Source organism: Diceros bicornis, chromosome 3 (genome assembly GCF_020826845.1).
Source record: "Diceros bicornis minor isolate mBicDic1 chromosome 3, mDicBic1.mat.cur, whole genome shotgun sequence".
NCBI classification, from domain to species: Eukaryota; Metazoa; Chordata; class Mammalia; order Perissodactyla; family Rhinocerotidae; genus Diceros; species Diceros bicornis.
Window position 1 is genome coordinate 30768693 of NC_080742.1, and position 25486 is coordinate 30794178.

The window sequence follows — 25486 nt, forward strand, 5'->3', positions numbered from 1 at the left end:
TTACAATAAGAGGAGAACTAGCAAGAAGAATCAATCTGAAGAAGGTTGTAAAATAAATGATTTTTCTGAGAGTTAAACTCCAGTATTTGAAGTTGTTTCGATTTGAGAGAAATCAACCAGTAAGTGGTCCCGTGCAGACTTGTGAGGGAGTGACTACCGAAGGAAGCATTCTTTCATTTTCTTTTGGGGAGAATTTTACCACCAGACACTTTTCACCCAGAGGGTGATGTTCATAATGTCTCATACCTCTTTGAGATCTGTTCCAGATCCCGGGATAGGTAATATTATTCACAGCTGAAATGAATGAATGGGATGTACATTGCCTGCAAACAAAGTTAGGTCTTAGCTGTCTTGGCCCAAATCTTCTGCTGTCCCACTTACAGACTATTTTCAAAGTCGAGGTTAAACCTTATTTTATGGCATTGTAAAATTTAGGACCTATCATACTATTTCAGTGTGAAAATAATTTTAAAAGGACAGTACAAATATTATCCAGTAGAAATTTCTTCTTCTTTGCTCCATTAAATCCTTCAAAGTCTGGGACACTATTTTTCTTGTGCAGTTATTTGGGTTGTAATTTTACTTGTTTTCCTCCCATCCAAAGTTAATGCTTGCCTAAAGTTCTAATAGAGGATTATCGCTTTAAAATACATCATCATGCCTGTCTCTCAATTTTGTTCTCAGAGTTGAGATTTGATACTGTGATTTTTGAATGGTAAGGAGTTTGGTGGAATTTGGGTGTGTGTGTGTGTGTGTGTGTAAGAGTGGAGAAAGACAGATTTAGCTCTGGCACACTAAAAAGTAATTACATTTTAAAAGAACTATATTGGTTGACTGTCTTTCCAAACATCTCTCTGTGGAACCGCAAATCCCTCTCATTCTTTTAAACTGACGATTCTGTACTGACCTTACCGAGTGCAATGTTCTTCAGGATTCTACTGGAATCATTCTGATAAAGTTTTAAGTATTTTCTGATTAAAGAAGGTTAAGGTATCCCATAAATATTTTACTTGTTTTCATTACCTTCTTTTTGATACAGCTGAGAGGCTTGTTCCTTTTTTCCTTTGAATTGTTTGTGTGTGTTAAGAAGATGTCTTTGTCGAGGTGTCTATGATGATGCTAAAAAGTTTTATAACTAATTCACAAGGCATCAGGATGGAAAGAGCAGTATAAATCGTTCCTTCTAGGGTGCCCTCATCTCTGCTGAATGTCACAGGTAAGAATAAATGTACAGCTTTTTCCTTCCATGGAAAATTTTCCATGAGTGTGGCAGACAGGTATTTTTGAATAATCAAAACTGGTAGAAGAAGTATGCCATAAATTTTATTTCAAAGGAAATAAGTAAAATAGATGAGACAGAAATGGTGTTTGCGTGTTTGTGGCAGGCTTGGAGTGGGATGTTATTTTCAGGTCTTCAGTTGTAAGGCATCTGACCAGCACTAATCAATAGTATTGTGATGATCAGAATTGCTATTGGGGGGATTAAATCGTATCCAGTTGATTCCTAGCATGACCAGCTTTGGCAGACGAGAAATCATTGAGAGGGTATGTATGAGGCTCAGAAGGGCAGGGAAACGAAAGATCAGCCTCTTGGGGAAGGCTGGAGCTAAAAGAAAAGAATAATAAAAGACTATTTTGACCTTGAGGACAGGGAAGAGCAGGAGAACCTAGCTGCTGTGGGACTGGCAGGATAGTCACAAGCCTGATTTCTAACCCCACGGGAAGGTTAAGGAAACAGGATGCTGGGGCTGCTGCTGCTGCCCCTCATGGAGGAGAGCAGCCTACAAGGTGAGGTGATTCGGAGTATATTCTAGATGGCTGTCCAGTTCACAAAGACCCTCTCCCATTTTTTCTGGATGGGTCACCCATCCCCAGACATGTCTGCAATATGTGACAATATCCCCCTCAACGTGCTTGGCCACAGTTCATTGAACCATGGCTGGCCCTTGACTTCAGTTGGACCAATCAGATTCTCCTGTCCTGCTGTTCAGAATCGGGACTTAAAGACAAGCATTCAGTCTTTCTGTGTACCTGGAACACAAAAATGTGAACTCAGGAAACTTCGGGGTAGGTTGTATTTACCATTAGGATTGGGGGAGCAGAGACCATGTGATCTATGGTCTATAGAGAAAGAGAAGGGTTAAAACAGAAGCTCAGAGAGAAGCAGAGACAAAGATAAAGGGAGAGTCTCCTCGTTGCCTGGTCCCAGATGCACAGCATTTTTAGTAGCCCAGCTCTTGACTTCCATGAGATACACTAGATTCTGATCATTTTTCTCTTTTTGCTGAAATTAGAACATCTTATTCTCTGTTTCTTGCAACCAAATGATTGAGGTATCATCAGTTCAACACTGAGATACCCCAAATATCTGCCCCATTGACCTACCATTATAAGAGTATCCGATTGGATTTGTGTCATGTGTTTGGTTAAAATCCATGTACTCCTGTTAGCGAGGGGTGTTATGGAAACAAATATTGCATAGGGCCAGCCCTGGTATAAACTGTGGAAAAGACTTTGGGCCGCTAATATGACTTCCCAGACACATTTCTATACGTGGGCAGAGGTTTAAACACAAAGGTTAATTTTTTACGAAGCCTTTGGATTATCCTACCTTCTCATTTAAATCTTTCTTCCTCCCTTATCAATATTTTTAGAGACGCCCCAAAATGCTGCATTAAAGGACAGGCTTAGTTGAACGCAATCCACAGCCTCTGCTCCAAGAGTCAAAGGCACCCTGTCAGTGGATAGCAAGGGCGGCCTCTGGCCCTGTAGTCAGGATCCTCCTCTGGCATGGGAGTTTCATGGGATGTGTCTTTTTTTAATAAGGCAGCATGTGTCTTTGGCCCAGAGCTTTTTCACTCTTACTGTCTCACTATCCATCTGCTCCCCTTTCACCAGAGTGAGCTAGACTTTTAGCAGCCCTGGGGGAAGGGGAGCAATTCTAGAGAGTCAATCTGTACAGAAGCAGCTATAGTTTAAACAATCCAACCACAGGCTTTTCAAAGCCGTTGCCATGTGCTATGGTGTCAGGTAGGTTCTACTTGGAGGCCCATGTGGTTATGTCTATTGCTCAGCTGGACTCCACTTCCTGACCTTTCACTGGAGGAGTCTTGCTGATGGATTGGAAGGAAAGTTCCCGAGGAAGGGAAGTGGGGCCAGGGCAGAGGAGATATAGAATTCAAAATGTGAAATTCTCCTTTGTTTTATAAACTGGTGATAAGTAAAACTGAAAGTGCCTAATCAGATCTTCTTTCAATCAGGCCATGTTTTTTGCCCATCCATTAGCTGAGTTTGTTTCCTGGAAACACTCTCATAATCATATCTCTCCTTTTCTGCACTGACCCTCATACTCATCACAGTCCGTACGAACTTGTTAAAGGGCTTCTACCAGGCTCTCTTGAAGACTGAACTCCTGCCAGCACCTGTGTCCCGTCATTCCTCAAAGGACATGGGCTCCTGACTGTTCTCCGAGACCAAGACTAGAAGACTGTAAATATATAGACAGAGGTGAAGGTGGCTCAAAACTCAGCTGGAGAAAATACATACCCCAGCCCAAGAGATAATACCACCGCAAGCGTTGTTCCTCAGTAAACACGGCCACCACGATGAGGGTGTGAAGATAGATCCCTTCGCAGAGCATCCAGAAATAATTGCAGGCCATCATGTACTGGTGAAAAAAATGCAGAATCTTGCAGCTCACCTGTCAGAAAGAAATGAAGATACTCAGTGGGAAAGATTGGCAAGGGTCTGGCAGTGAACAGAGGGTAAATGTAAAATGAGCCAAAATATGTACAATTTAGCCTGCAACACAGTTTCCCCAAGCATCTGTCAACATGTGCCACCCTCTAAATCCACAAATCAGAGTGATAGTGCATAGATCATTAGTATTACATGTAAACAGCCATCTCGGGAAATGTAAGCCTAGTCCTCAGTGTAATACTCTTTCTCCATTACATCGCAGTGACTTATACAGACTAGATAGCTTCATTTTCCTGCAATGTGTCTGAGACCCATAATTTTTGAGGGCATCCAAGGATTTGTCACATGACTTTTATGGCCCTTTTTCTATAGCCAATGAGCCGAAATAATCCAGAAATTGTTAATACTGCTCCGGAAGTTCATTGATCTGTTGGTGATGTCTCCTTAGCAGTAAAGAGGAGAGAACCAGGTGATAAAATTCTCAAAAATGAGCCAGGAGCTATGCTGAACCTAACTGATGTGACCGCTTTTGTTTTCATGTGGGAGGCTTGGTTTCTATGTTGAGATCTGAGCGTTTGGTGCACAGAGATTAGGATGGCATTTTTGCTTAGTACTCAATGCAGATGTGGGAGCCACATTTCTGGGGGAATGAGATTAACTACATATTGTTGTCTGTATAGAAATAATCATTGCTTAAACTCCACAACAATATCCTAAATCATTTCCTAGTCAGCTTTGGAATAGGGCTTCTCATCTTGTCACTATTGATATTTTGCACCGGATAATTTTTTTGTTGTGGGGGGTATAAAAGGGAGCTGGGGAATACCATCTTGCCTCCCAGAACTCATTCCACTATCTTCCTGATGCCTGAAATGCCATATAATTTTATTTCTTATGCTTATGGCTATTTTCCTTATTAAAATGCCAATACTTCTGCAAGGGTCTACACGTTCAACCCTATTCTTCATTCACAGAAACCTTAGAATAGCTGCATAAAAGAAAGTAAAGGGAAGGGGGGTGGAGGATCATAGAAAATGCAGATTTAGAATGTGGTTTAACAAATGCTTATCGATCTTGTACTGGATGCAGGCACTGGTCAAACACAGTTCCTACAGTTACAATTTGAGAGGTTCACAAAAAGAAGACCCAGGGAAATACTGCCAAAGCTAAGCTTTCTCTACTGGAAAACTTCAGCCAGGGCTAAGCCAGTGCACACTTCATTCTCAGTGCACACTTCATTCTCATGATACATTTTATAGGTGATCAAAAACTCTTATTTTTCACAAAAAACATGCTTGCGATTTCTCTCTCTCATTGGTAAAATGGAAAATCAGGTGAATAGGTTCAGCTTCTACATTGATTCTATATGGTTAGATACAATAGCACACTAAGGAAAAAATTGTGAGATGTTTTGGTTTTGTTTTGCTTTAAAACAAACTTGAAGAGGAGAATTCAAAATAACAACCACGTATTTCTTAAAGGACTTATTCTGCTAGAGTTTGATTAAAATGCATATTTTATTATTTAAGGTCTTTTGGTTTTTCAAAATGGTGGCTAAGTTTCACACATAAACCAAGCTTGTGTTTTTGTGTTCAATCCTGGACTAGGTCCTAGGGTTGCAAAAACAAAGTTCAGTGCTTGCAATTGAGGGAAGTCACCCTCTGGTGGGAAGATAAATATGGAAACAAATGAGTGCAACCATGCGCAATGACTTCTAGAAAAGGAAATTTCTGTGACAAACTTTAAGACTGTTAAAAATTCTTTTCTTGGGGATATAGCAAAACCTGGCACCTAAATCATAGCAAATAAATGAATCAAACTAATGAGGTTGGTGTTATTAACATTAAATAATCGATTCAATTTGTGTGAAAATTAACAAGGAATGCATTAGTAGATTCTGCCAAAGTTGAACACATTAATGAGCACTGTCAAGTATTCTGCTCTTCTTCCAATTTTTGTGCTATTTAGGGGCTGCAATACAGACTAACTTATAGTAAAAAAGATGGCTGACTATAAACTTACTTCTCAAATTTGCATCAACAATATTGAAGCAAATGAAGAGCATGCAAGGAGTATCTCTCCTGTCCATTTAGTTACCTGGGGCTATCATAAATATGTCTGGAAATTCACGGCGAACAATTAAAACTACGTCCTCTGCTATACAAGCATATTAATAAATAATTTAAAATACTGAAAGATTAGTTTGAAATGGTCTACGCAGTACTAACTCCATAATACTTTGTACAGAATCAAAGCTGCCAAGTTTATTTCTGCTAAGTCTTGTTTTAAAGCAGAAATCACCTTTGCTGTAGGTTCAGAGTGATCTCCAGTGATTAAGCATGATTACACTTTCCTGAAGCTTCTAAAAATATTTTCTCATAAGTTCATTTTAGCTCAGAAGGAAGCGTGCAAAGTTATATTTACTTGAGCAAGGGAAGAAGAATTGATGTCAATTTCTAGATATTTTACTTGAAAGAAAAGACATTTTAAAAGACCTTGAATAATAAAGATTTGGACCCTGTAACTTTACTACATTCATTTATTATTTCTAATAGTTTTTTAGTGGATTCTGTAGGATTTTCTATATATAAAATCATGTGGTCTGCAAATAGTGACAGTTTTACTTCTTCCTTTCCAATTTGGATCCCTTTTATTTCTTTTTCTTGCCTAATTACTCTGGCTAGGACTTCCAATACTATGTTAAATAAGAGTTGTGAAAGCGGACATCCTTGTCTGGTTCCTGTTATTAGAGAGATAGTTTTCAGTTTTTCACCATTGAATATGATGTTAGCTGTGGGTTTGTCATATATGGCCTTAATTATGTTGGGGTACTTTCCTTCTATACCCATTTTATTCAGAGTTTTTTTATCATAAATGGATGCTGTATCTTGTCAAATACTTTCTCTGTAAATAAAGTCCTGTTTCTGAGTCAAAAAAAAAAAAAAGAAAAAAAGATGGACTTTTCCAGCTTATTTCTCAAGGTTATTAAAGCATATATGATTACTACAGGAAAAAAAAAGATTTGTGGTCCTTATAGGTTAAATTTACCAGGTTAGTTTTTTAGTAAATTTTACTTAATGGACATTTAGAGTACATATTGAGTGAACATGTAATTGCTATTAAATGTGTCTGCCTGATTCATCTTTCTGTCTGTGCTGTTTCTCCCATCTCTACCCTCAAGACATAAACCTAATAATATTTATACAGAAGGTGAGAGTAGATGCTTATTAAATCTAAATGAATAGGGCTTTGGGTAGCATTTATAATGTTGTTCACTGAAAGTATTTTAAATCCTAATTTGATGATCATTTTATCAAGTGCCCAAGCAATAGCTGCCTAACCAAGATTTGACAAATAAATTCCAGGGTCATTTTTTCCCTAACAGTCTTATTGTTCTTGCAAATGTCTGAAGGCGTCAGGCTACTGACATCAATAGAAAACTTACAATTTGGGCAGCATCCCTGGGGGGGCCATCTTGAGTCTTTGTCATGTTCTCCTAAGTTTCCAGCAAGGGTATCTTTAGAAGGCAGCATCCCTAAGGCTGCCATACCCTGTCATTTATACCCTGTAGCCCTGGTAGAACAGTTGTTTCTCTTTGCACAGTGGTCTTCAAACTGGGCGTACGGATTCTTCTTTCTGAAAATACTTCCTGTCATCATGATTTGCGGTTTGTCTTAATACATTCCCAGTCTTGAGATAAAGTTCAAATAAAATATTTAAAAATATAGTTGCCTATAAACTTGATAGTTTAATTTTGATAATACATCTGCTTTTCACTCTGTGTCAATGGTTCACATTTTTCAATTATTTACAGAGCACAAATCATTCAGAACATTTCAAGGTCCTTAAATTTATTGCATGTAAAATCCATAATCACTTTTTTTCTCATAAAGGAGAGATGCAAGACATTTATCAGCTGAACTCAATTGCATGTGACACTAAGATGGATGTACTCCATTGAAGTACTATTTATGTATGCAATTGAAACATTTTTCTACAACGGCTATCTTTGCATGAGACCCATTAAGAGTATGTGTTTTTGCTGCTCCCCTTATCATTTCAATTAAAAGAAAACAAGTTTTTGTCTGAATCAAATATACCCAGTGTCCCTTCTCCACACGCCCCCATCCCAAACTGCATTTCCTCAGAAAACAGAAATTCCAGAGAAAACACTGAAGTGCCTGAAAAGAGTTCTACTTTATGGACCAGTCTGCTCCCATCCATGAGAAAGGCTTTTGATTTAAGGATAGTTTTAAAGTATTATTATTAGAGAAGAGCTTTCATAACTAGCTTTTAGTTTCACGTGAAAAAAGTTTACAAGCGTTTCCATTCTTTGTGATATGAGTGGAAGCGTGGTTTTATTTCTCATTCATTATAAACATTACTGAACTGTTATAGGACCAAAACAAAATGCGAGATGCTAGATCTGAGGAGGGATGTTGAGAAGAGTTTTATTTCCTTTACTTAATTATTTAAAGCTGTGAATCATGTCTTGAGACATGTCATGGGAGAATGAGATATCTGAATATTTTGGTATGTAATCGAAGAAAGGTAAATTATTTTACATTTTGTAGAGTCAAGGACTCCTCTTTTGTTCAACTCTTCCGTTGCTTTTCTTTCCTTCTAAAACAATATCAGTTTTACAAAGTTTCCAAAAAGATTTAGCAAAAAATTAATGACGTTATTTATCACTGCCATTTCCTTCCTCTTGTAAGTGGTCCCTTATCTTTCTGGAAGCTATTTTAAAGCAAGAAATTCAGTGTTCCCAGCAGAGAAAGATGCCCAGAAAAACGACCCAAAGTATTTTAAACTTTAGTGTGTGTAAGAATTTCTGTACAGGGATGTACATTGTACTTGATGGATGATTTAAGGGATTTTAGAGGACAATTTTGATTCTGTAAGGATTTGATTTTTCTAGGCTAACGTTAATACCCAACATTTCTAGTAAGATATTTCTCCACTATACTGCTTATCTCTTTAGGCCTTTACTTTCAAGGAGAACAATTCGTAAATTTTCAAACGAAATTTATATTCTTCAAATCAATTTCTTCATTAGGTATTTGATTATTTCCTACTTTCAGAAATGTCATCTGTTTCACTGGCATAGTAAACCATTGAACTGCTTTCCAAATGTGGAGAGTTTATGGGGAGAAATGAGAATGTTTCTCTGGAATGTGATATATTTATTTCAAAGGCAGCACACATCAGACCTGGTCCTTCAGGCCCTAAATGCTTCTAGGTTTCAGTGAAGATTTTTATTTTATTGTTTTTGTCCTAGGTTTTCCCTGCCTATAATATGTCTGCTTTTCAGACTAGCATTTACCTTGCTTCAGTTATTGTAACGTTAATTTTTTTCAGAAGTATTTTTATTTCTAGATGACATTTCTAAACACTCAAGGTCTCTTTATCTTCCCATGGGGATAATTCTTGATTACTTTTTTCAGGGCAACTTTTCTTTACAACTTTTTGGGGGAGCTACAATAGTGCTACTCTAGAGAAGTGTTTTGTGTCACTCAAGGGTGTCTCAGGATGTTGTGTGGATCTAGAAACACTGGAAAGAGCTTTCTCTAGTTTCTCCAGGGAAACATGCCAAGTGGGTCCCAGGGCCAATAGAAGAGGAATTTTATACTTTCAGAATCAATGTGGGGTTTCCTTCGGGAAAAGTAGTCAGGCCCAAAAGAGCAATGCAGTCACTTCCGGGTGACTGCCTGGGTTAGGACTTTGTCCATCCTCTAGTCCCTGCTACACAGAACACCAGGGTCAGTCAGAAATGAGAACTGGGGTACTCTGTCAGAGCAGGCTTCACTGAAAATATCCAGAAGGGCCAGGAGACAGGAAGGAGTGATTGATAAAAATGTGGAGAAGAAAATTCTTGTGGGAGAGAGATAGGTTAATAAAGACTAAAAGCCAAAACAAAAAGGATTCGATCTTCTACTTGATTTCGTTGGAGTCTCATACATTTCTGGAAATCGCATTTTGTTTATTTGTGAATGTTCCAGGGAGGGCTGGCTATCATCGATATCTCAACAATGCACCAGCCAGCTCTGTATCACAGGGGTGTGTATATCACTCTGCCTTGTGTGGACACAAAATTTGGGGAATGGAGGTTGCATCTGCATTATCTTCCCTGAATTATTTATAACTGAAGTGGGCAATGCTGTGGAGAGAAATTACTTTCGTTTGTCTACCAGAGAGGATGAATCAAATGAGACTGATATTTGATTAGGTTGGTAGTTTTCCCAACTCGCCTCCCTTGAAATGAGAGGGTGATTTTGATACACAGAGAACTAGAAAGGACACATGGCTTACCTTTTCTTCTTCATCCCTTTACACATCTTACAAGCTTTAAATGCCCTTTAATCTACTCCTTGACATTATACTCTAAAAGGTGTGGGCATGGCTTATTTATAAGAGTATGAGATCTTGAAAGCAGTGGTGTTATAATGAATCCCTCCAACAATATCCAGTTCAAATATAAATAATAAAAGAGCCTATAGTAGTGCTTCTCAAATTTTAGCATATATCAAAATCACTGGGAGAGCTTGTTAAAACACAGACTCTTGGGCCCCAGTAGCAGAGATTCTGATTCAGAAGATCTGGTCTGGGGTCTGAGATTCTGCATTTCTAATAAGTGCCCAGGTGATTGGTGCTGTTGGTCTATGGGCCACACTTTGAAAGGATTTAGGGTATAGAGGGAGTTTCCTCAGTTCCTGACTCCTGTTTTGGTTACCTGCTGGCCTTCCAGTGCTGATAACCCTAACCATCAAAGTGCGCAAGCTTCCTGTTCAGGTAGACTCATGTGCGATGGGAAACGTCCTGACTTTGATTCACATGCATACTCAAACCTCATAAAGAGGAGTTACAGAACTTTTTGTCAAGATGTGAGTGCAGTTGATAAACTAAGGGGCAAAAGGCTCTCATATCAACTTGAAAACTGTCAACTTGTACAGTCTTTAAAGCTAGCTGAACGAAGGAGAAAAATCCTCCAGCCAGAGAGTCAGCATTAAGTACCTTTGCAGGCAAGTCCTGCAGTTTTTTTTCTCCAGAGGAATTTAAAGGTATAACATATTCAATTAAACGTAAGTCTGTCATGCAATCCTGAGCTGACTTCTGATAAAACCTTAGAGAAAATGAGCTTGAATCTGTGCAACTGTAGTCATGATTCGGTGTATTTAGGAAAAAAGAATGCACTGGAGAAAAAGAGTTCCATCTGAGATAAGGACATTGGAAGATGATCCAGAAATTGGCAAAGGAAATATTCTGGAAATGTTCAGAAAACAAAGCCAGAGTAAACAAAAAAAAGGAGGATACAATACACGATGGAAAGGAAAGCCTGTTAGAAATGTAGCAGGAGAATAAAAATAGCTTGCTGTGCTCAAGGGTCTTTCTCTATATGGTGTTAGAGGATATTATATCACTTTTCACTGGGGATTCTCAAGCCATGACTGATTTAGTTTTATATTCTCAGACCACAGCCCTTTTGGTTATTTGTGGTTTACAATCCTCTGAGTATGTGCATTCTGCTTTTACACTTAGTCCCTTTTGGATTTAAACAGTATTTTACAAATACTCTGAGATTCTACATCTCCTATGCCATGTCACACAGAAATGAAACTGGGTGCCACAGTTAGAAAATAACAAGTGTTTAAGGCTTCATGACAATGGTAACACCTATAATATAAATAATAATAGCTAGCATTTGAGAGTTGTTATGTGCCAGACACTGTTTTGCGGATTTTAGGTGTATCGGTTCATTTAATCCTCACAAACAACTCTGTGAGGAAGGTACTATTACTATCTCCATTTTACACATTAGGAAAGTGAGGCACAATGAGGTTAAATAACTTGCTCAAGATTACAGAGTAATCTGTAAGTAAGTATAACAGCTAGGATTTGTGATCCTGTAGTTCAGGAAGAATAATGCTATAGTATTTGGAGCAATCCACTTAAGCACAGCAAATATCAAATTGACTGTGGCTCCATGACAATGAACCAACATACCCCAAGGGAGTGTACAAAACTCCTGGTATCTCTACTGAAAGCTTTCTGAGAGTGAAAACAAATCTACAAGAAGTTCTGCACTAAATTCATGACAGCCTTCTCAAAGCAAGGGAAACTCGCTGCAAATGTTGAGATGAACACACACTATATAAACTATTTCACAAGACACCATTTGTAAGTCACTGATTCCTGCACAGATGTACCACCCAGATTGGCCAGAAGAGAGAAACTGGAGATTGGGTTGATGTTTATAGCCATTTTAGGAATAAATTCTTTAAATCCATATGGGAAAGTGGTTGATTATAAATAATACATTTAAAAAGGAATAAAGAAATCCTCTATACTTTTATGCACCATATGATCTTGGTTAAAAGACCATTTACTGGTTTTGCCATATAAGTAAAGTGAAGTAGCATAAGTGACCAGGGTAGGATATTTTATTCTATGACCACATTTTGGCATTATTCTCTCCACATTATCCCTCAGATACATCATACTTTTTCATTCCCAATCTAATTTCTTCCATAGGCTATTGAAATGGATAATTACAATCTAGTTTTGTCTGCCATTGAACTCTCATCTCAAAAACTCTGCTGTCTCTGTCACCTCCCTTACACTGATACGCCCTCTCTTGCACTAGCCTCTGCTGGGCTGGGCAGAAGGAGTCCAGTTTCCGCCCTGGATTTCATCAGTCTCTAGGGCCTCAGTTCTGAGCATCCATTCCAAGCTGATCTTCCTGTGACTAGGATGACGTTCTGACATAGCCCAGTGGCTCAACCGTCCCAAACAAATGAGACTTAGAAGAAATTCACTTTGTTTTTCAGAAGTTGGAACTCATTCGACTTGACTTTATAAGAGGCTGGAGAAAATGTGACGATTGTTTTGGCTTTTGAGTTGCATAGTGCTCAGGTTCCCAGTAAAAACTAATCTCCCTGCATTGTCCCTTTCAGACCCAGATAAAAAGTTCAGAGAGACGTTCTTCCTAGAAAATGACAAGTATGCCGCCAGCTTCCTTTAGATTCAACAAGAACAATGCTTTTAATTCTGCCTCCTGACTCTCCACATGATGATCATTGAACAAGCAGATAGAACAAGAAAACGCAATTTTAGATATTACGGAAATCAAATGCTCAAATGACACAAATGACAATGGGCAATTTTCACATCACTCAATAAACTGAAGATCTATTCAGCTCTTATGTATGCCATGAGTTATTCTGAGTTTAACTTTTTAAAAAAAGAATATGAAGGAATAAGACTCTCACCCTTGGTTTTACAGGAGACACTCTGCCTAACCAAAAAAACTTCCAAGGGAAGAAACTGACTCCTTTGATGGGACAGAAACCACAAACCCATCGGGATTCCCCACTGAGGAGTGAGAACTCTGTGCTTTCTTTTGGCCCCAAGAAAATAAACTCTTACAGAAGTAGCACGACAGCATGTGGGAGGATGCAGCCTCCTTTTACAAGAAATAACTTTCTTTTTAATATATTCCCTTGGGCATTGAGGAGGAAAATCTTTTTGCCTCTTAACTGCTGATTCAATGACCTGAGAATTGGGTCAAAATGAAAAAATAATCCACAACTCTTACTTTAGTTTGCTTAAGAGAGAAAGTGTCTTGAAAAATTATATATTCTGCTTTTTTAAAAAAAGACACTATATATGCTTGAATCACAGAGAGATGAAGTGCTGATGGATGTGCTTTTCTTTAATTCATGACTATGGTTATGTTTTTCATGTTAGTTAAAATTTCAGTCAATATTTGTAGATTGACAATGTCCAATAACTTCCCTTTTCCAAAAATTTCTTGTGCTTTTTTGTTTGTTTGTTTCTTCTTGGGTTTTTCTTTATTATCTTCACTCTTCTTGGCTATGGAGAACCTTAATCTAATGTTTTCTGAAGTGTCAGTTTTTTCAAGAAAAATGCAATATTTCAAATAATTCATTTAAAGTATAAATTTTGAATATATAATGTTGCATGTGACTTAGTAATATATTGATGACATGAGTCTCAGAGTATGGATGCACCTCTAAAGCGGTGGAGAACTTTACTCCTAGAAAAGATGGGGCTTTTCTAGTTAAACCTTTCTTAGCTTTTGTTTATCCCTTGTATATTCAAATATATTACAACAGGGAAAATTTCTTTTTTCTTGATGCCTGAATTTCAGTTTCAACTGCAATTTACTTTAATAGTCTTTTGGATGGGAAAAGATACTCAAGAAATTGGGCTTCTATGAATGCATTTATGACAGAATTTGCATTTTCAAGGGGAGATACAACACAAATTTCAAGTCCTGTGTCTCTCTTGGAAATAGTAAAGAAGCAGTTTCAAAGATGAATAACATATAAGACATGTCTATTTGAGGGTTCTTTCCTGTCCTTTCTTGAACTAATTTTGTTTGTCTAGAGAGAGTAGTCCTGTGTTGTTTGTATATGGAGGATTAGATAAGAGATTTAATAAAATCTCACTGGAAAACAATGACTGTATTCAAATAGAGAAAGTACTAAAAACAAATGACCTAATTTTTTTTTCCTTTGGGTCAAGTGTATGCTTTACAAACATAAATTAATTTTTGTCATTGTAGTCATTTGTTTTTAGCTTATACTCCTTATATGTATTTGGTGAGAGGCATGTGTTTCCAAATTTTGTCTTACAGAAGAAACAGACATTTGGAAATGTGAAGGAGGGCACAGTGTGTACACACATTATGACATTCCCTGTTTACTATCGTAAGGAGCTTGTTAGTGGTGGGCTTATTCTCATTTTGTCTACCATCAGAGGGAGGGAGGCTTCTCATTCAGGCACAAAGACTTTTTGCTCCTTTGTTTTCCATTAAAAACACACACACACACACTTTGAAGTATGTAAACAAACAACTGAACTCCATGTGTATGGTTGCAAGACATAGAAAGCGGTTTTCGTGTGAGGCTTGGCACATTCCTAGGGATTGTGAAAGGAACGTCATAAATGTCATAAATATTTCCCCCAAATGATATGAATTTAGTTCAGCCTGAAGACTAAAATTTGAGTTTTGGGAACTCAATAAACACTTGATTCATTGGATTAAATTCTACCTTTCAAGTGTTGGATAGGAAGTTTGCTCTTGCATAGCTAAAAATAACAAGTGTGTTAGGTTAACAATACATTGATCGGGAGAACCAGGTGCTAGCCATGCCATAAAGATAAGTTTCTTTCCTGTTTTTCAACTTAGGTCACTTTGAGAAGGCCTAATGTGTGTGAGAAAGACACCCTCACTCCTCCATACCGGGAAGAAAGCTTCCTGTTAATTCCTCTGGCTCCCCCATGCTCACGCTTACATTCTCCCAGGAAATCAGCTGCATAGTGGCTGAGTCAGGTCCCTAGACACCTGCTTACAGGCTGTATTAAAGGTTTCTAGGCAATAGGGGAGCTGCAAGGCAGAGCTGGGATGGCCTGTTGGTGGCTAGGAGGCTTGCTGGTGTGCGTGGTGACTGGCAGAGTGCATAGGCAGGTCTGCCCCTAAACTGTCCTATGAAAGTGAAAACATGATAACTCATGAGATCATTAAGAGCCATGAATAGAGTAACAAAATGGTTGGGAAAGCCAAGTGCAGAGACCTAGGGAGGTGGCCCCAGGGCAAGGGTTAGCAGCAACCCTGTGAACATTGCTTGTAATACTAGCCCCTGGGAAATTTTAAAAGCTTTGTGTCTCTTTTGGGACTCCAGGATGACCTCTTGGAAGTAAGCAGGGCAGTTTTTATTATTCTCATTTGATGTATAAGGTTAAATGGCTTCTATAATTTAAGAGTGAACTCAGAAAAATCCTGAATTGAGACTATTTCAGGAAGACAACAGGTTTAGTACAATTTCACGATGGATGAGAAGTCCCCTTCACCTAAACCAGAGGATGGGCTGTGGTATGACACATGGGTATGAGACCCCCCTTACAAGAGTGATGGGAGACAGTCTAGTCAAGAATTTATAATACTTCATAATTTGACTGAGCACTGCTCCCAGGTTGGTGGGTTGATTATTTAATGACTGAAGCGCCATTTCTTGGCCTGCTCCGTACAGATAGGAACTTTCTCAGGGTTTCCACACTTAATGGGACGCTAAAAATTTGAGTCTTCTCTGCTGAGAGATGCTTAGTTAATTGCTTCTACATCTGTTTTAAACTTAGTGGGAGTCAGCTCCCCTAATTAAATACAGTGTGCGTGTCCAATTATGGACAGTTATTACTTTGGAATGGTTAAGCCTATTTCTTTAAGAACACATCTTCCTAAGGAAATAAATCAAGACTATCAAGAGCACCATGTGGTATAGAGGAGAGAGGATGAGCTTCCTTATGAGACAGATCTGGGTTCGAATCCTATCTCTAACTATCCGCAGTACGGATGACAGGTGCCTTCACTGAGCCTGAGTTTACACAGTTAATAATGGGGATGATATTCACCTTTTGCCAGGGTCTTGTGAGCATTAAATGAAGTGAGATTACTTTTATTAAAACTGGTGACATTAAAAAAGAAAACTCATCAAGATAAACCCAGAATCACATTCTGCAGATAAGACAGGACTTTGTCTCAGATAATAGATCCCATGGTTTTAAAAGATGGATCATAATGCCTTTCTGGATATATTTACACTGCAAAAATTATTAACACTGTGGATACATTAGAAGCCAAATTAAGCTGCTTTCCCATGCCATGCCACTGTCATGCAGGATGCATGCTCTGGGCAGATTTCACGCATTTTTGTCACTGGGTTGGCAGAGCTGTCAAATGCCAGTTTTGAAAGATGAGGCTATCTACAGATGCTTGTATAACACAGTTAAGCAGAGAAACAAAAATGAAAATATCCCTTGGCCATTCATTGTGTGCTAGATAGCTTCTGTTTGTGCTTTCAAGTGCACTCTCCAGCCTGCTCCCACTGCCCTGGGCCCAGAGAATTGGATCTGTATATCTCCATCAGTGCTCCCTTGCCCTCTGGTTTCTGGCCGAGCTCAGTTAATGAGGACTACCAGCAGAGATTGGGAGGCAAGAGTGACTCAATTTTCAAGGCATGCAGACATAAAACATACTAATATTTATATGGCTTATTAGAGTAAATGCATAGCTACTCATAGCTGAAGTGACTGGTCCAAGACCAGCCTGGTGCCAGAATGCTGATGGGATTAATATCTAGGCACATCTGTAACCCATTAATGACACACTGGGGCCACTGGGAAGCATTGCCTTAGTATACCTAGTATTGTCTATGTTCACAAGATGTACTCGGTAAACTTCCCATGGATGTTAATAAATTTTTGATTAGCAGTAAAAACTCACGATTTGTTGTATAATTCTTATTTGGTTATGATTAAATTACTCCCAGCCCTTTACTATAGCATATAACAATTACTTCCAATAACTACCTAGAAATGACATGTCTTGCTTAATGCAAAATTCAAGCGTAAAAGTAAATATGACTACACATATAAATGCTGCTTAAGTGAAATAATAATACCAAATTCACTATTTATGGGTACTATATCCTTAAAAATAAAATTAAAAACAAATCACGCAGTGCTTACCGGATCCCTTCGCACGAGCTCTCCGTTGGGTACGACTTCAACCAGGTGGATGATGATAATCATAGAATTCAGAATGTAAGTCAGAAACATGTTCTTGTGCAGAGTCACCCTTTGGCAGCCAAGGCTCCTGGAAGAAAAAGTAACAGAAAGCATTAACCAGTGCCGAAATGTTGAAATACCTGGAAAAAAACCCTTTTGGTAATATTTTTAATATTTTCTTTAGCAACAGGTGAGAGAACATATAGAAATAAGTGAGGCTGGTTCCATCTTTAAGACTCATTACAACTTTTCTGCCTGATTTTTAAAAACAGTTTTCCAGTCACGGTAGCTCATAGTTTTCAGTCCTCAAGGTCACTTTGTACAATAACCGAAAGAGTAGGATAAAATCACGTTTAATTATAACAAATGCCGTGAAATTAATTAAGAGAAGGACTCTTACAAGAGAAACCATTAGGGTTTGGAGTGTGCTTCAGATGAAAAGTTGACTATTCATTGATGTAACCATGTAGAAATTGTGTAGCAAGTGGGACAACAGAGCGTGAAGTCAGAACCAAGGTTGCCTGTGACAAAGGACTGAATCCCTGTCCTTGTCCCATCACATACACAAACTTTATGAAGTCTTCCGTCATCCTTCTCTTTTCACTATTTCTTTTAACATCTTATTTCTCATGTTCCAACTGGAATCAATTCAGTGGTTCCTCCTTTCCACATCGTCCTGATGGTGGAGCTCAGACACAGGTAAAGAAACCTAAAAAGGCTCAAATTTGATCTCATTATGAGGCATGCTGCGGTATGGATCTGACAAGACTTATCCAAATGCTGCTGCTTGTTGACATAGCCATTTCCCACCTTTTGGGTACTAGATAATTTATTGGATTTTTCATTCCTTTCCCCACCATTTCATAAACTTGTACATATGTATTTGTGTGAATGTTCACATAAATAAACATTAGTTCAGATATCTTATTTTACTTCTTGATGCAAATAGAGAGAGCCTGCAGGATGGCTATAACAAAATCGGAATGATTATCCTAAATGAATAAAAATCTTGTATTTACCATATTTGATCCAGTCAAAAAAATGTTTAGCATAATGTGAAAACTTAAAACATTCAGTTAATGATGCCAATGATTGATCATAGTAACTATTCCTAAAATAATCTCATGGAAAAAAGTTAGAATTCCGGGAATTTTGAAAAGGAAATTCTAGGGAAAGATGAAAGATGAGAATGGTCTGGGTTTACTTACAACGCTTTCCTGCATTTCCAAATCAAAGGAAAATGAGTTGTCAATTATCTGTAGTAAAAATTAAATTTTATGTAATGGGGGCGTCTGTTAGAACACATTTTGATTACTGTAGCTACATTTCTCAACTTTTCAGGAAGCACAAGCATTAGTAAATAGTTAATATAAAATATTTTAAGATTCTCAACTTGTTGAGCACGGGTAGAATTCAGAACTCTACATCCAGGAAGCAGCCTATGGTAAAGATGGGGTTTAGAGAAGAACTTACACACACACACACACACACACACACACACACACACACGTGCTACTTTATTTAGCAGCAGAAAAGTCTGTTAAATAAACCGAACTTAATTGGTTTTATAAGAGTATTATAAAAGTAGGCTGCAAATTTAAGGCTTTAAAAAGAAAAAAATTATTGATGTGAAACCTCGTACCCATTCATACTATATGATCCCTTCCATGTTGCAACTGCTGTACTTAGCACTGTTCAACCTGTGACCTGACTTTTCCCATACAGTCATGATAGTATTTTATTTACTCCCCTTCTCACTGGGAGGCAAACATCTCTGGTCTCATTATTGGATTCAGCCTGGCTGAAACCAACGACAGTGGACATTATCCAGAACAAAGGAGAATGGATGACTGCATCCCACAGCGCTGCTGTTCTCAGGCCTGGCTTTCTTTCGATTGCAGAGAGTTCAATAATCTGCTGTTGTGCAACATTAGCTCAAGGACTGGTGAATGTTCAAGCTCCCGTGTAAACCAGAACCACCCTGAATAAGACACACTTCCTCCACCTCCAGCTTACTCTGTCGTCCTTGTATCCTTGCTTTATTTTTCTTCCCAACACTTATCACCTCTTGACATATATATTTGTTTATTGCCTGTTATTTTTGCCTTTTGTCTCACTAGAATGGAAGCGCTAAAGAAATTTGTTTTATGCACCTAGAAGACTGGCTGACACATCATAGGGCTTAATACTCATTTTTTTGAAGTAAAAATCTTTATATAAGAACAATGTTCTTCTTCAAGCCGTGACCACTAAACAGTTTTCCAGTACATCAGAGAATTACATTAAACGCTAGATGATCTCATATCTTATACTTCGAATCATACTGAACATTTGCCAAATTCTTAATATAGGTATTAACCAGCTGATGTTGGGCATTATCCTGTTGTTCAACACTAGCTAAAACATATATACTGTACTGCATTATGTACACATAAGAAAATGATGGTTTAAAGCTGGATTAACTGTTAGGCTCCAGAGGAATAATATGACTAATATACAATATGAGTTTCTGTTTCTCGAAGGTTTCAATATAATTTCTGCTTATTGAGTTTTAAAATTTTATTACATTTACTTGATGACATTTACACTCAGCTTTTTGAAGTGAGTTAAAGGTACTTTAAATTTATTAAAATTCATTCAATAATCCAACACATATTACTGTGTACCCACTATGATTCAGCCCTTTTGGTAGATGCTAGGGACATATGGGTGAGCAAAACGAACCGCTTCTGCCTTCAGGGACCTGATATAACATATAATTGTTTATTTACTCTTATTATGGTAACTGTTCTGAAGGAGAGGTATAGGATGCTAAAGAGGATTAACTGAATTTAACATAAATAATTATGTGTTTAATTGTTCCCAGTGCAAATATCTTGTTGCTTGAAAGAACATGAGAGAAGCTGACATTTTCCAGTCAGATCTGAAATAGCTTATGTAGAAATAGCACAAACCTGATGTCAGCTACACTTATTCCTCTTGATAAAAAAAAATAGGTATTTAGATGGACAGAACATTGCTTACTCTTTGAGTGACAGGGAACCTTAAGTACTACAGATTCTCCAATAGTGGGAGGATAAGACAACATAATCTCCTTCTGTCTTGGCCCAATCAAGGTGTCACTCAAATGTGAAGAAGAGATAATGATTTACTTGAGCATGAATCTCAAGATGTCATATTTTAAGGCTAAAGCTAAATGTCGTTTTCATGGTTTTAGTTTACCTGGTGCAAATCTTTTCACACTAAAAAATTTGTTTCAAGTTATTGGTACCCTATGTGTGTGCTTTTTGGCAGCTTGTAGTTGTATGAGAAGGCATTTAATATTTGCCCTGAGTTTCGTAGATTGCGTAAACCAGTGTGATATCATAGGACAAGGAACAGCAGCATTCACTCCTTTATAAGACAGTGTAATTATAGTCACATTCAAAGCAACAAGGAAAGTAACAGTAACAAAACAAGTAAAAGTTGTTATGAATTTACTGGTGCATGGGAAAACATGCATTTGGAATAACTGTTGTGATCGGTACAAGCAAAGTCCTATCCTCCAGTGTAACTTTAAGTTTTCTCTTACCCAGGTATTGTACCTTGTTCATGAAGGGCAAGAGAAGTGAGGGGAGGAGAGGGAATAGGGAATAGATTGCATTAAAACTTCTAGAAAAATTCAAAATATATCATAAATACATAATATATGATGTAAATAATATAAAATATAATATAATATACATTATATATTTATAATAAAATATAAAACGTATAATAATATAATATATTATTGTATATTATAACAAAATTCACAATATATTATGCATCTTTCCAATCTAATAAGGAACTTTATACCTTTGGATTTAGAACAAAATCTTCATCTGTAAGGAATTCCCTTTCGATCATAAATTTTGCTTCTTTTCCTACTACTTCTATTCTAAGACTGAGTGGTATGCCCAGATATGACCAAAAGTTATCTTTGGTGTCATGCCAAGGGTGGGCTGGGAGAAAGAAGGCTAACTTGGGTGCCATTGATTTAACGGTTTCTCCAGAGGAATGGGAAGGCAGCCAGAGATGTATAACATTGGATACTGTACAAGATAAAAAGTTATCTATCCATGAACTATGTAGATGTGACAAAGAATAATAGGGAATACTGAGTGAGTAGTAGAGGAATCCGTATTCCTCTGGAGGTCCTAGGGGAAACCCTCCTTTTTTGCTGATGTGGCCCATGTAATGTAATGTAGACAAAGTAATGCAACGAAGACATCCGCTATCTTCCAACATATATCTCTATTAACTTTCAGGCAAGAGAAATTAATATTCAAAACATTTAACAATCAGGAAGCCCTGCATATCAAGCAGTCAAAGTGGATGTTAGTGAATGGTCTATTATTGTGCTTTCTTGAGAGAAAACAGTGAGGTGTTTCAGTATTTGGGATTAGTCCACGGAAAAGTAAATTGATAAATTGTAAGTGGAACGGAGGGGATAAGTGAATTTACTGCAAACTTGCTTAAAATGGTCAGGAAACAAACACAAATAAAGGCCCACTTATGGGACTTTCTCAAGCCAGCCTTCCCTAAGGGTATCTTCATCTTAACTCTTGCTGACATTTACTATTGGCATCTAGTAGTGAGGTGTCTTGCTGAACTCACTGGATGTTTCTATTTAATCCCTCTCCATATTATTGCTCCTAACTACTTTTCCCACCAAGGTCCTAAACTGAATACCATCCTAAAGAGGCTGTCTTCAGTCATAAGCCAGAGATAACCTGTATATCATCCTGAACGTTATTTTAATTCTGCCACTTTTGTACAGTTAAGATCTTTAGTATTGTCTTTTCTATGATTTAAATCACTGAAATTTTTTTCCCTATCTTGAAGAGGGCATAGAAGCTCAATTTTCCTCTTTTAAAATAACGAAGACTTTATATACATTTCTACACTTATTTTCTGATAGCACAGGGAGCATAATTCTTATTTGTTTCAGAGTTACATAGCCCTGCCTTTTACATTCCCCTGCATGCTCAGAATAAAAGCACATTAAGATTAGAAGTGTGTCTTACTGACTGCATTCTGAGTAATATCCCAGGATTTTTAGCAGCAAAGTATTGGCAGTTCCACAGCCTCCCATATATTCAGCAACTTTAAATTCCTCTGCAGGCCGCCTTAGCCTGCTGGTTTGAGGAGGACACCTGCAGGGTTATTCTTTTTTACAGACCCTATAAGGCACATTTTACGAGTGTAGAGTGAAATTTCAATGGGATGATTATGAATTGGGCATTAGGTCTCAGGAGTGGAGCTGGGTGTAACTTCCCATGTAGGTTTCATGAGCGTTTTATGAAATTGATTGTTTGGATTTTGCAAGATAACACAATCTTGGGAATGTGGAATTAAGAAAGAGAGTGATGATTATTTTTTTTCCTCAAGTTTCACACAGATGATGCCATTTAAGTGCATAAATCATAAAACCTTCCGTTATAATGTGCAATAAAGACCTTAAGGGTGATGCTGAGTGTTTGAGAACAATTCTGGGAAAAGGTTGCTAATCAAAAGGTAAAATCCAGTGATAGATCAGAACTACCTTTTATTTTTCATAATCACTTTTAATATTTCTGAAATGCAAATGTAAAGAAAAAATTTGAAGAATCAGACACGTACTTTAATTTTAAGAAAACAGACGCTCTTGATATTTTTAGTTTGGGTAGGTTTAAGATAAGATAAAGAACAAGTACAAAAATAAGATAGGACTTCTTTTGGATTTGAATATTTAGCATCTCAGCATGTATGTTTTTCATATCCTGTTCATTTCTTGGTGTGTGTGCTCTGGAGAACTAGCTATTTCAGTTTTTGTCTTCCCATCATAATATTCAGATTATAAATCAATAGAACTTGTTTTTCCTCCCAAGATTTAAGTTGCTATTTGGTAGGTTCCTGGAATTGAGAGACGGTAGGACAAACTCAGTTGCTTCCTAGACAATCTGCCCCCACACTCTCTCAAGGAATTGACCAGAATAATTTTGTTTTGGGGCCAAGTGGAGTAGATAAATATTTTACTTTGCCCATGCGCTGCACTTTTAAACACCCATCTTCAGTGGCTTAATAGAGAAATGATTGCTGAAAAAACATTCTTATTTTCTTTGTTGATTTGGCTCACACACCTCACCACTCATTTAAGTGACTGGAGAAATAAGGAACTAAGAAATGCCCCCTTGACATTTTTTATCTTTAAAGTCCTGAATCCACTTATTAGTTGCACTATTACAAATCTGGGGACTTTTTCTTTCAATTTTCTTATGGTTATATTAAAAAATTTTAAAGAATAGTCTTTTAGTGACAGACTTTTTAATCAAAGTTGTATGAGAGCCATGAGGATGTATTTATTCACTGTGATCAACTGCAGTTGAAAAATGAACAGACATTCCCAGATGAATCATGCTATGTGTTCACTCTGATGTATTCCAATCATTATAATTGAAAATACTCTTCTGTTCTAATTCTAGCAATTAATCCCTCATGTCTTGTTGCTTTGTTTATGTCCTTCTTCTCTTAAACCACATATGGAAGGAGCTCATTCTCTGTTTATTTAAGTTATTATTTGCTATTCAATTAACAAAAAATTGCTATTCAGTTATATTGTTTGGTCAATATAAGAAACTTGACTATATAATATATAGACATTATATATAATTATTATATAAGATGTAGACAAAGATTAAAAAAGGATCAAGGAAAAAATAATAGTAGTAGTTGTGTTAAGGGTGTGTTTACAGGTGAGTCTCCCCTTGGTTTAATTTTCTTTAGTATTATCATGATAATATTTTAACAAAAATCAAATTAAGATTCTATTATTCTATATGTGAATGACTGGATCTTTAAAGTGTGGCTGATTATTTGTAGTCGGGGCCTATGAAGGAGCTTGTCTTCATCATTTTTATAATACCACCACAATTAAAAAAATATTAGTGGAGGGAGACACCGTGGTAGTGTAGAAGTTAGTCAGAGTTCTCATGAAAGTGTAATGTAGAGCCTCCTGCCTTTGATTTAAAGAAATTACACTAAGTTTAGGACATGTTTTTAGGACCAAATTTAAGATATATTACTATCTCACATAAATTGTGAAGTCATTCCTGAAAATAGAAAATCACCGTTTTAAATTCTCCGTTATTGTGAAATCAGCGTATATATCAACTTAATCATTTTGCCATAGATAATGCAGCACGTGTATAGACACAGCGTCAGAATAGAAACCCTCATTGGAAGATAATTTCAGTTAACAATGCTAGGTTTGCAAGGGCAAAAAATTAACACTTGACAACAGGCTATCTTTTTCCAGAGATTCTCTCGGACCCTGGCTGAGTCAAGGCCAGAAGAGAGACCTACCTTCCTTCTCTGGCTAAACACTATCATGGCCTCACCAGCTCCATTTCCTTTCGGGCCAAATCCACTTGTAATGCAGTTCATAACTAGGCAGGGTGCATTTGAACTTGTGGCTGCGGCCTCCATGTTTTAAGAGTGGGGGTAAAAGAAGGAGGTGGATCCTTTCCTCAACACCTAATGGAACCTTAGCCATGGTAAACGGAACCTTCACCATGTTAACACAATGCACTGATGGGCTCGTAGGACTGTCTCATTTTGGGAAAGAGACATATGGCCTTTGAAAATTATTTCAATCAATCTTATTTTCCTTAAAGAGAAGGTTAAAAGCATATTTTAATTAATTTCATTTTTCTTGCTACTTCAATGTTGCATGTCTCTTGTGATTTGCAGAAGATCCCCCCCCCCCACTCTTGCAGAGTTTGCCTTTTATTTCAATACCTTAAAGGAGAAAAAAAAAAGCAGACGCTATAATGGTACTTACTTGAAAAACACGAAAATCCCCAGGGAAATCACTAAGGTGAAAATCGACAAAGAATGGCCCACAATAGCCAAGTAGTACAGAACATATGCATTCTGGAACAACAACAAAACAGAAAAACAAATAGGTAAATAAATGACTATAAAAGAGGAAAAATAGTTTCCATTTTTAAATATCAGTGTAAATCAACTGTTTTCCTCCTTAAAAAATATCTATTAAAATTATAACAAATATTTCAAAGAATTAAATTATATTGAATTATAATAAGATGGATTAACAGATTAACTATTATATGATTATCAGTCACACTAGAATATGCATGATATGGTGGGAAGAACGTAAGACTGGATTCATCAGAGC

At 37.3% G+C, this 25486-nt stretch overlaps 1 protein-coding gene across 1 annotated transcript in view; it reads right to left on the reverse strand.

Annotated features, from left to right (window-relative positions):
- The window catches only part of CALCR (calcitonin receptor), a 57206-nt gene that overhangs the window by 14011 nt on the left and 17709 nt on the right, over window positions 1–25486 (reverse strand). The window contains exons 5-7 of the mRNA XM_058568624.1: window positions 25130–25221; window positions 17248–17374; window positions 3547–3700 (exon numbers count right to left, since the gene is read on the reverse strand). Coding sequence (XP_058424607.1) covers window positions 3547–3700; window positions 17248–17374; window positions 25130–25221 — 373 coding nt within the window. The remainder of the gene's footprint in view (window positions 1–3546; window positions 3701–17247; window positions 17375–25129; window positions 25222–25486) is intronic.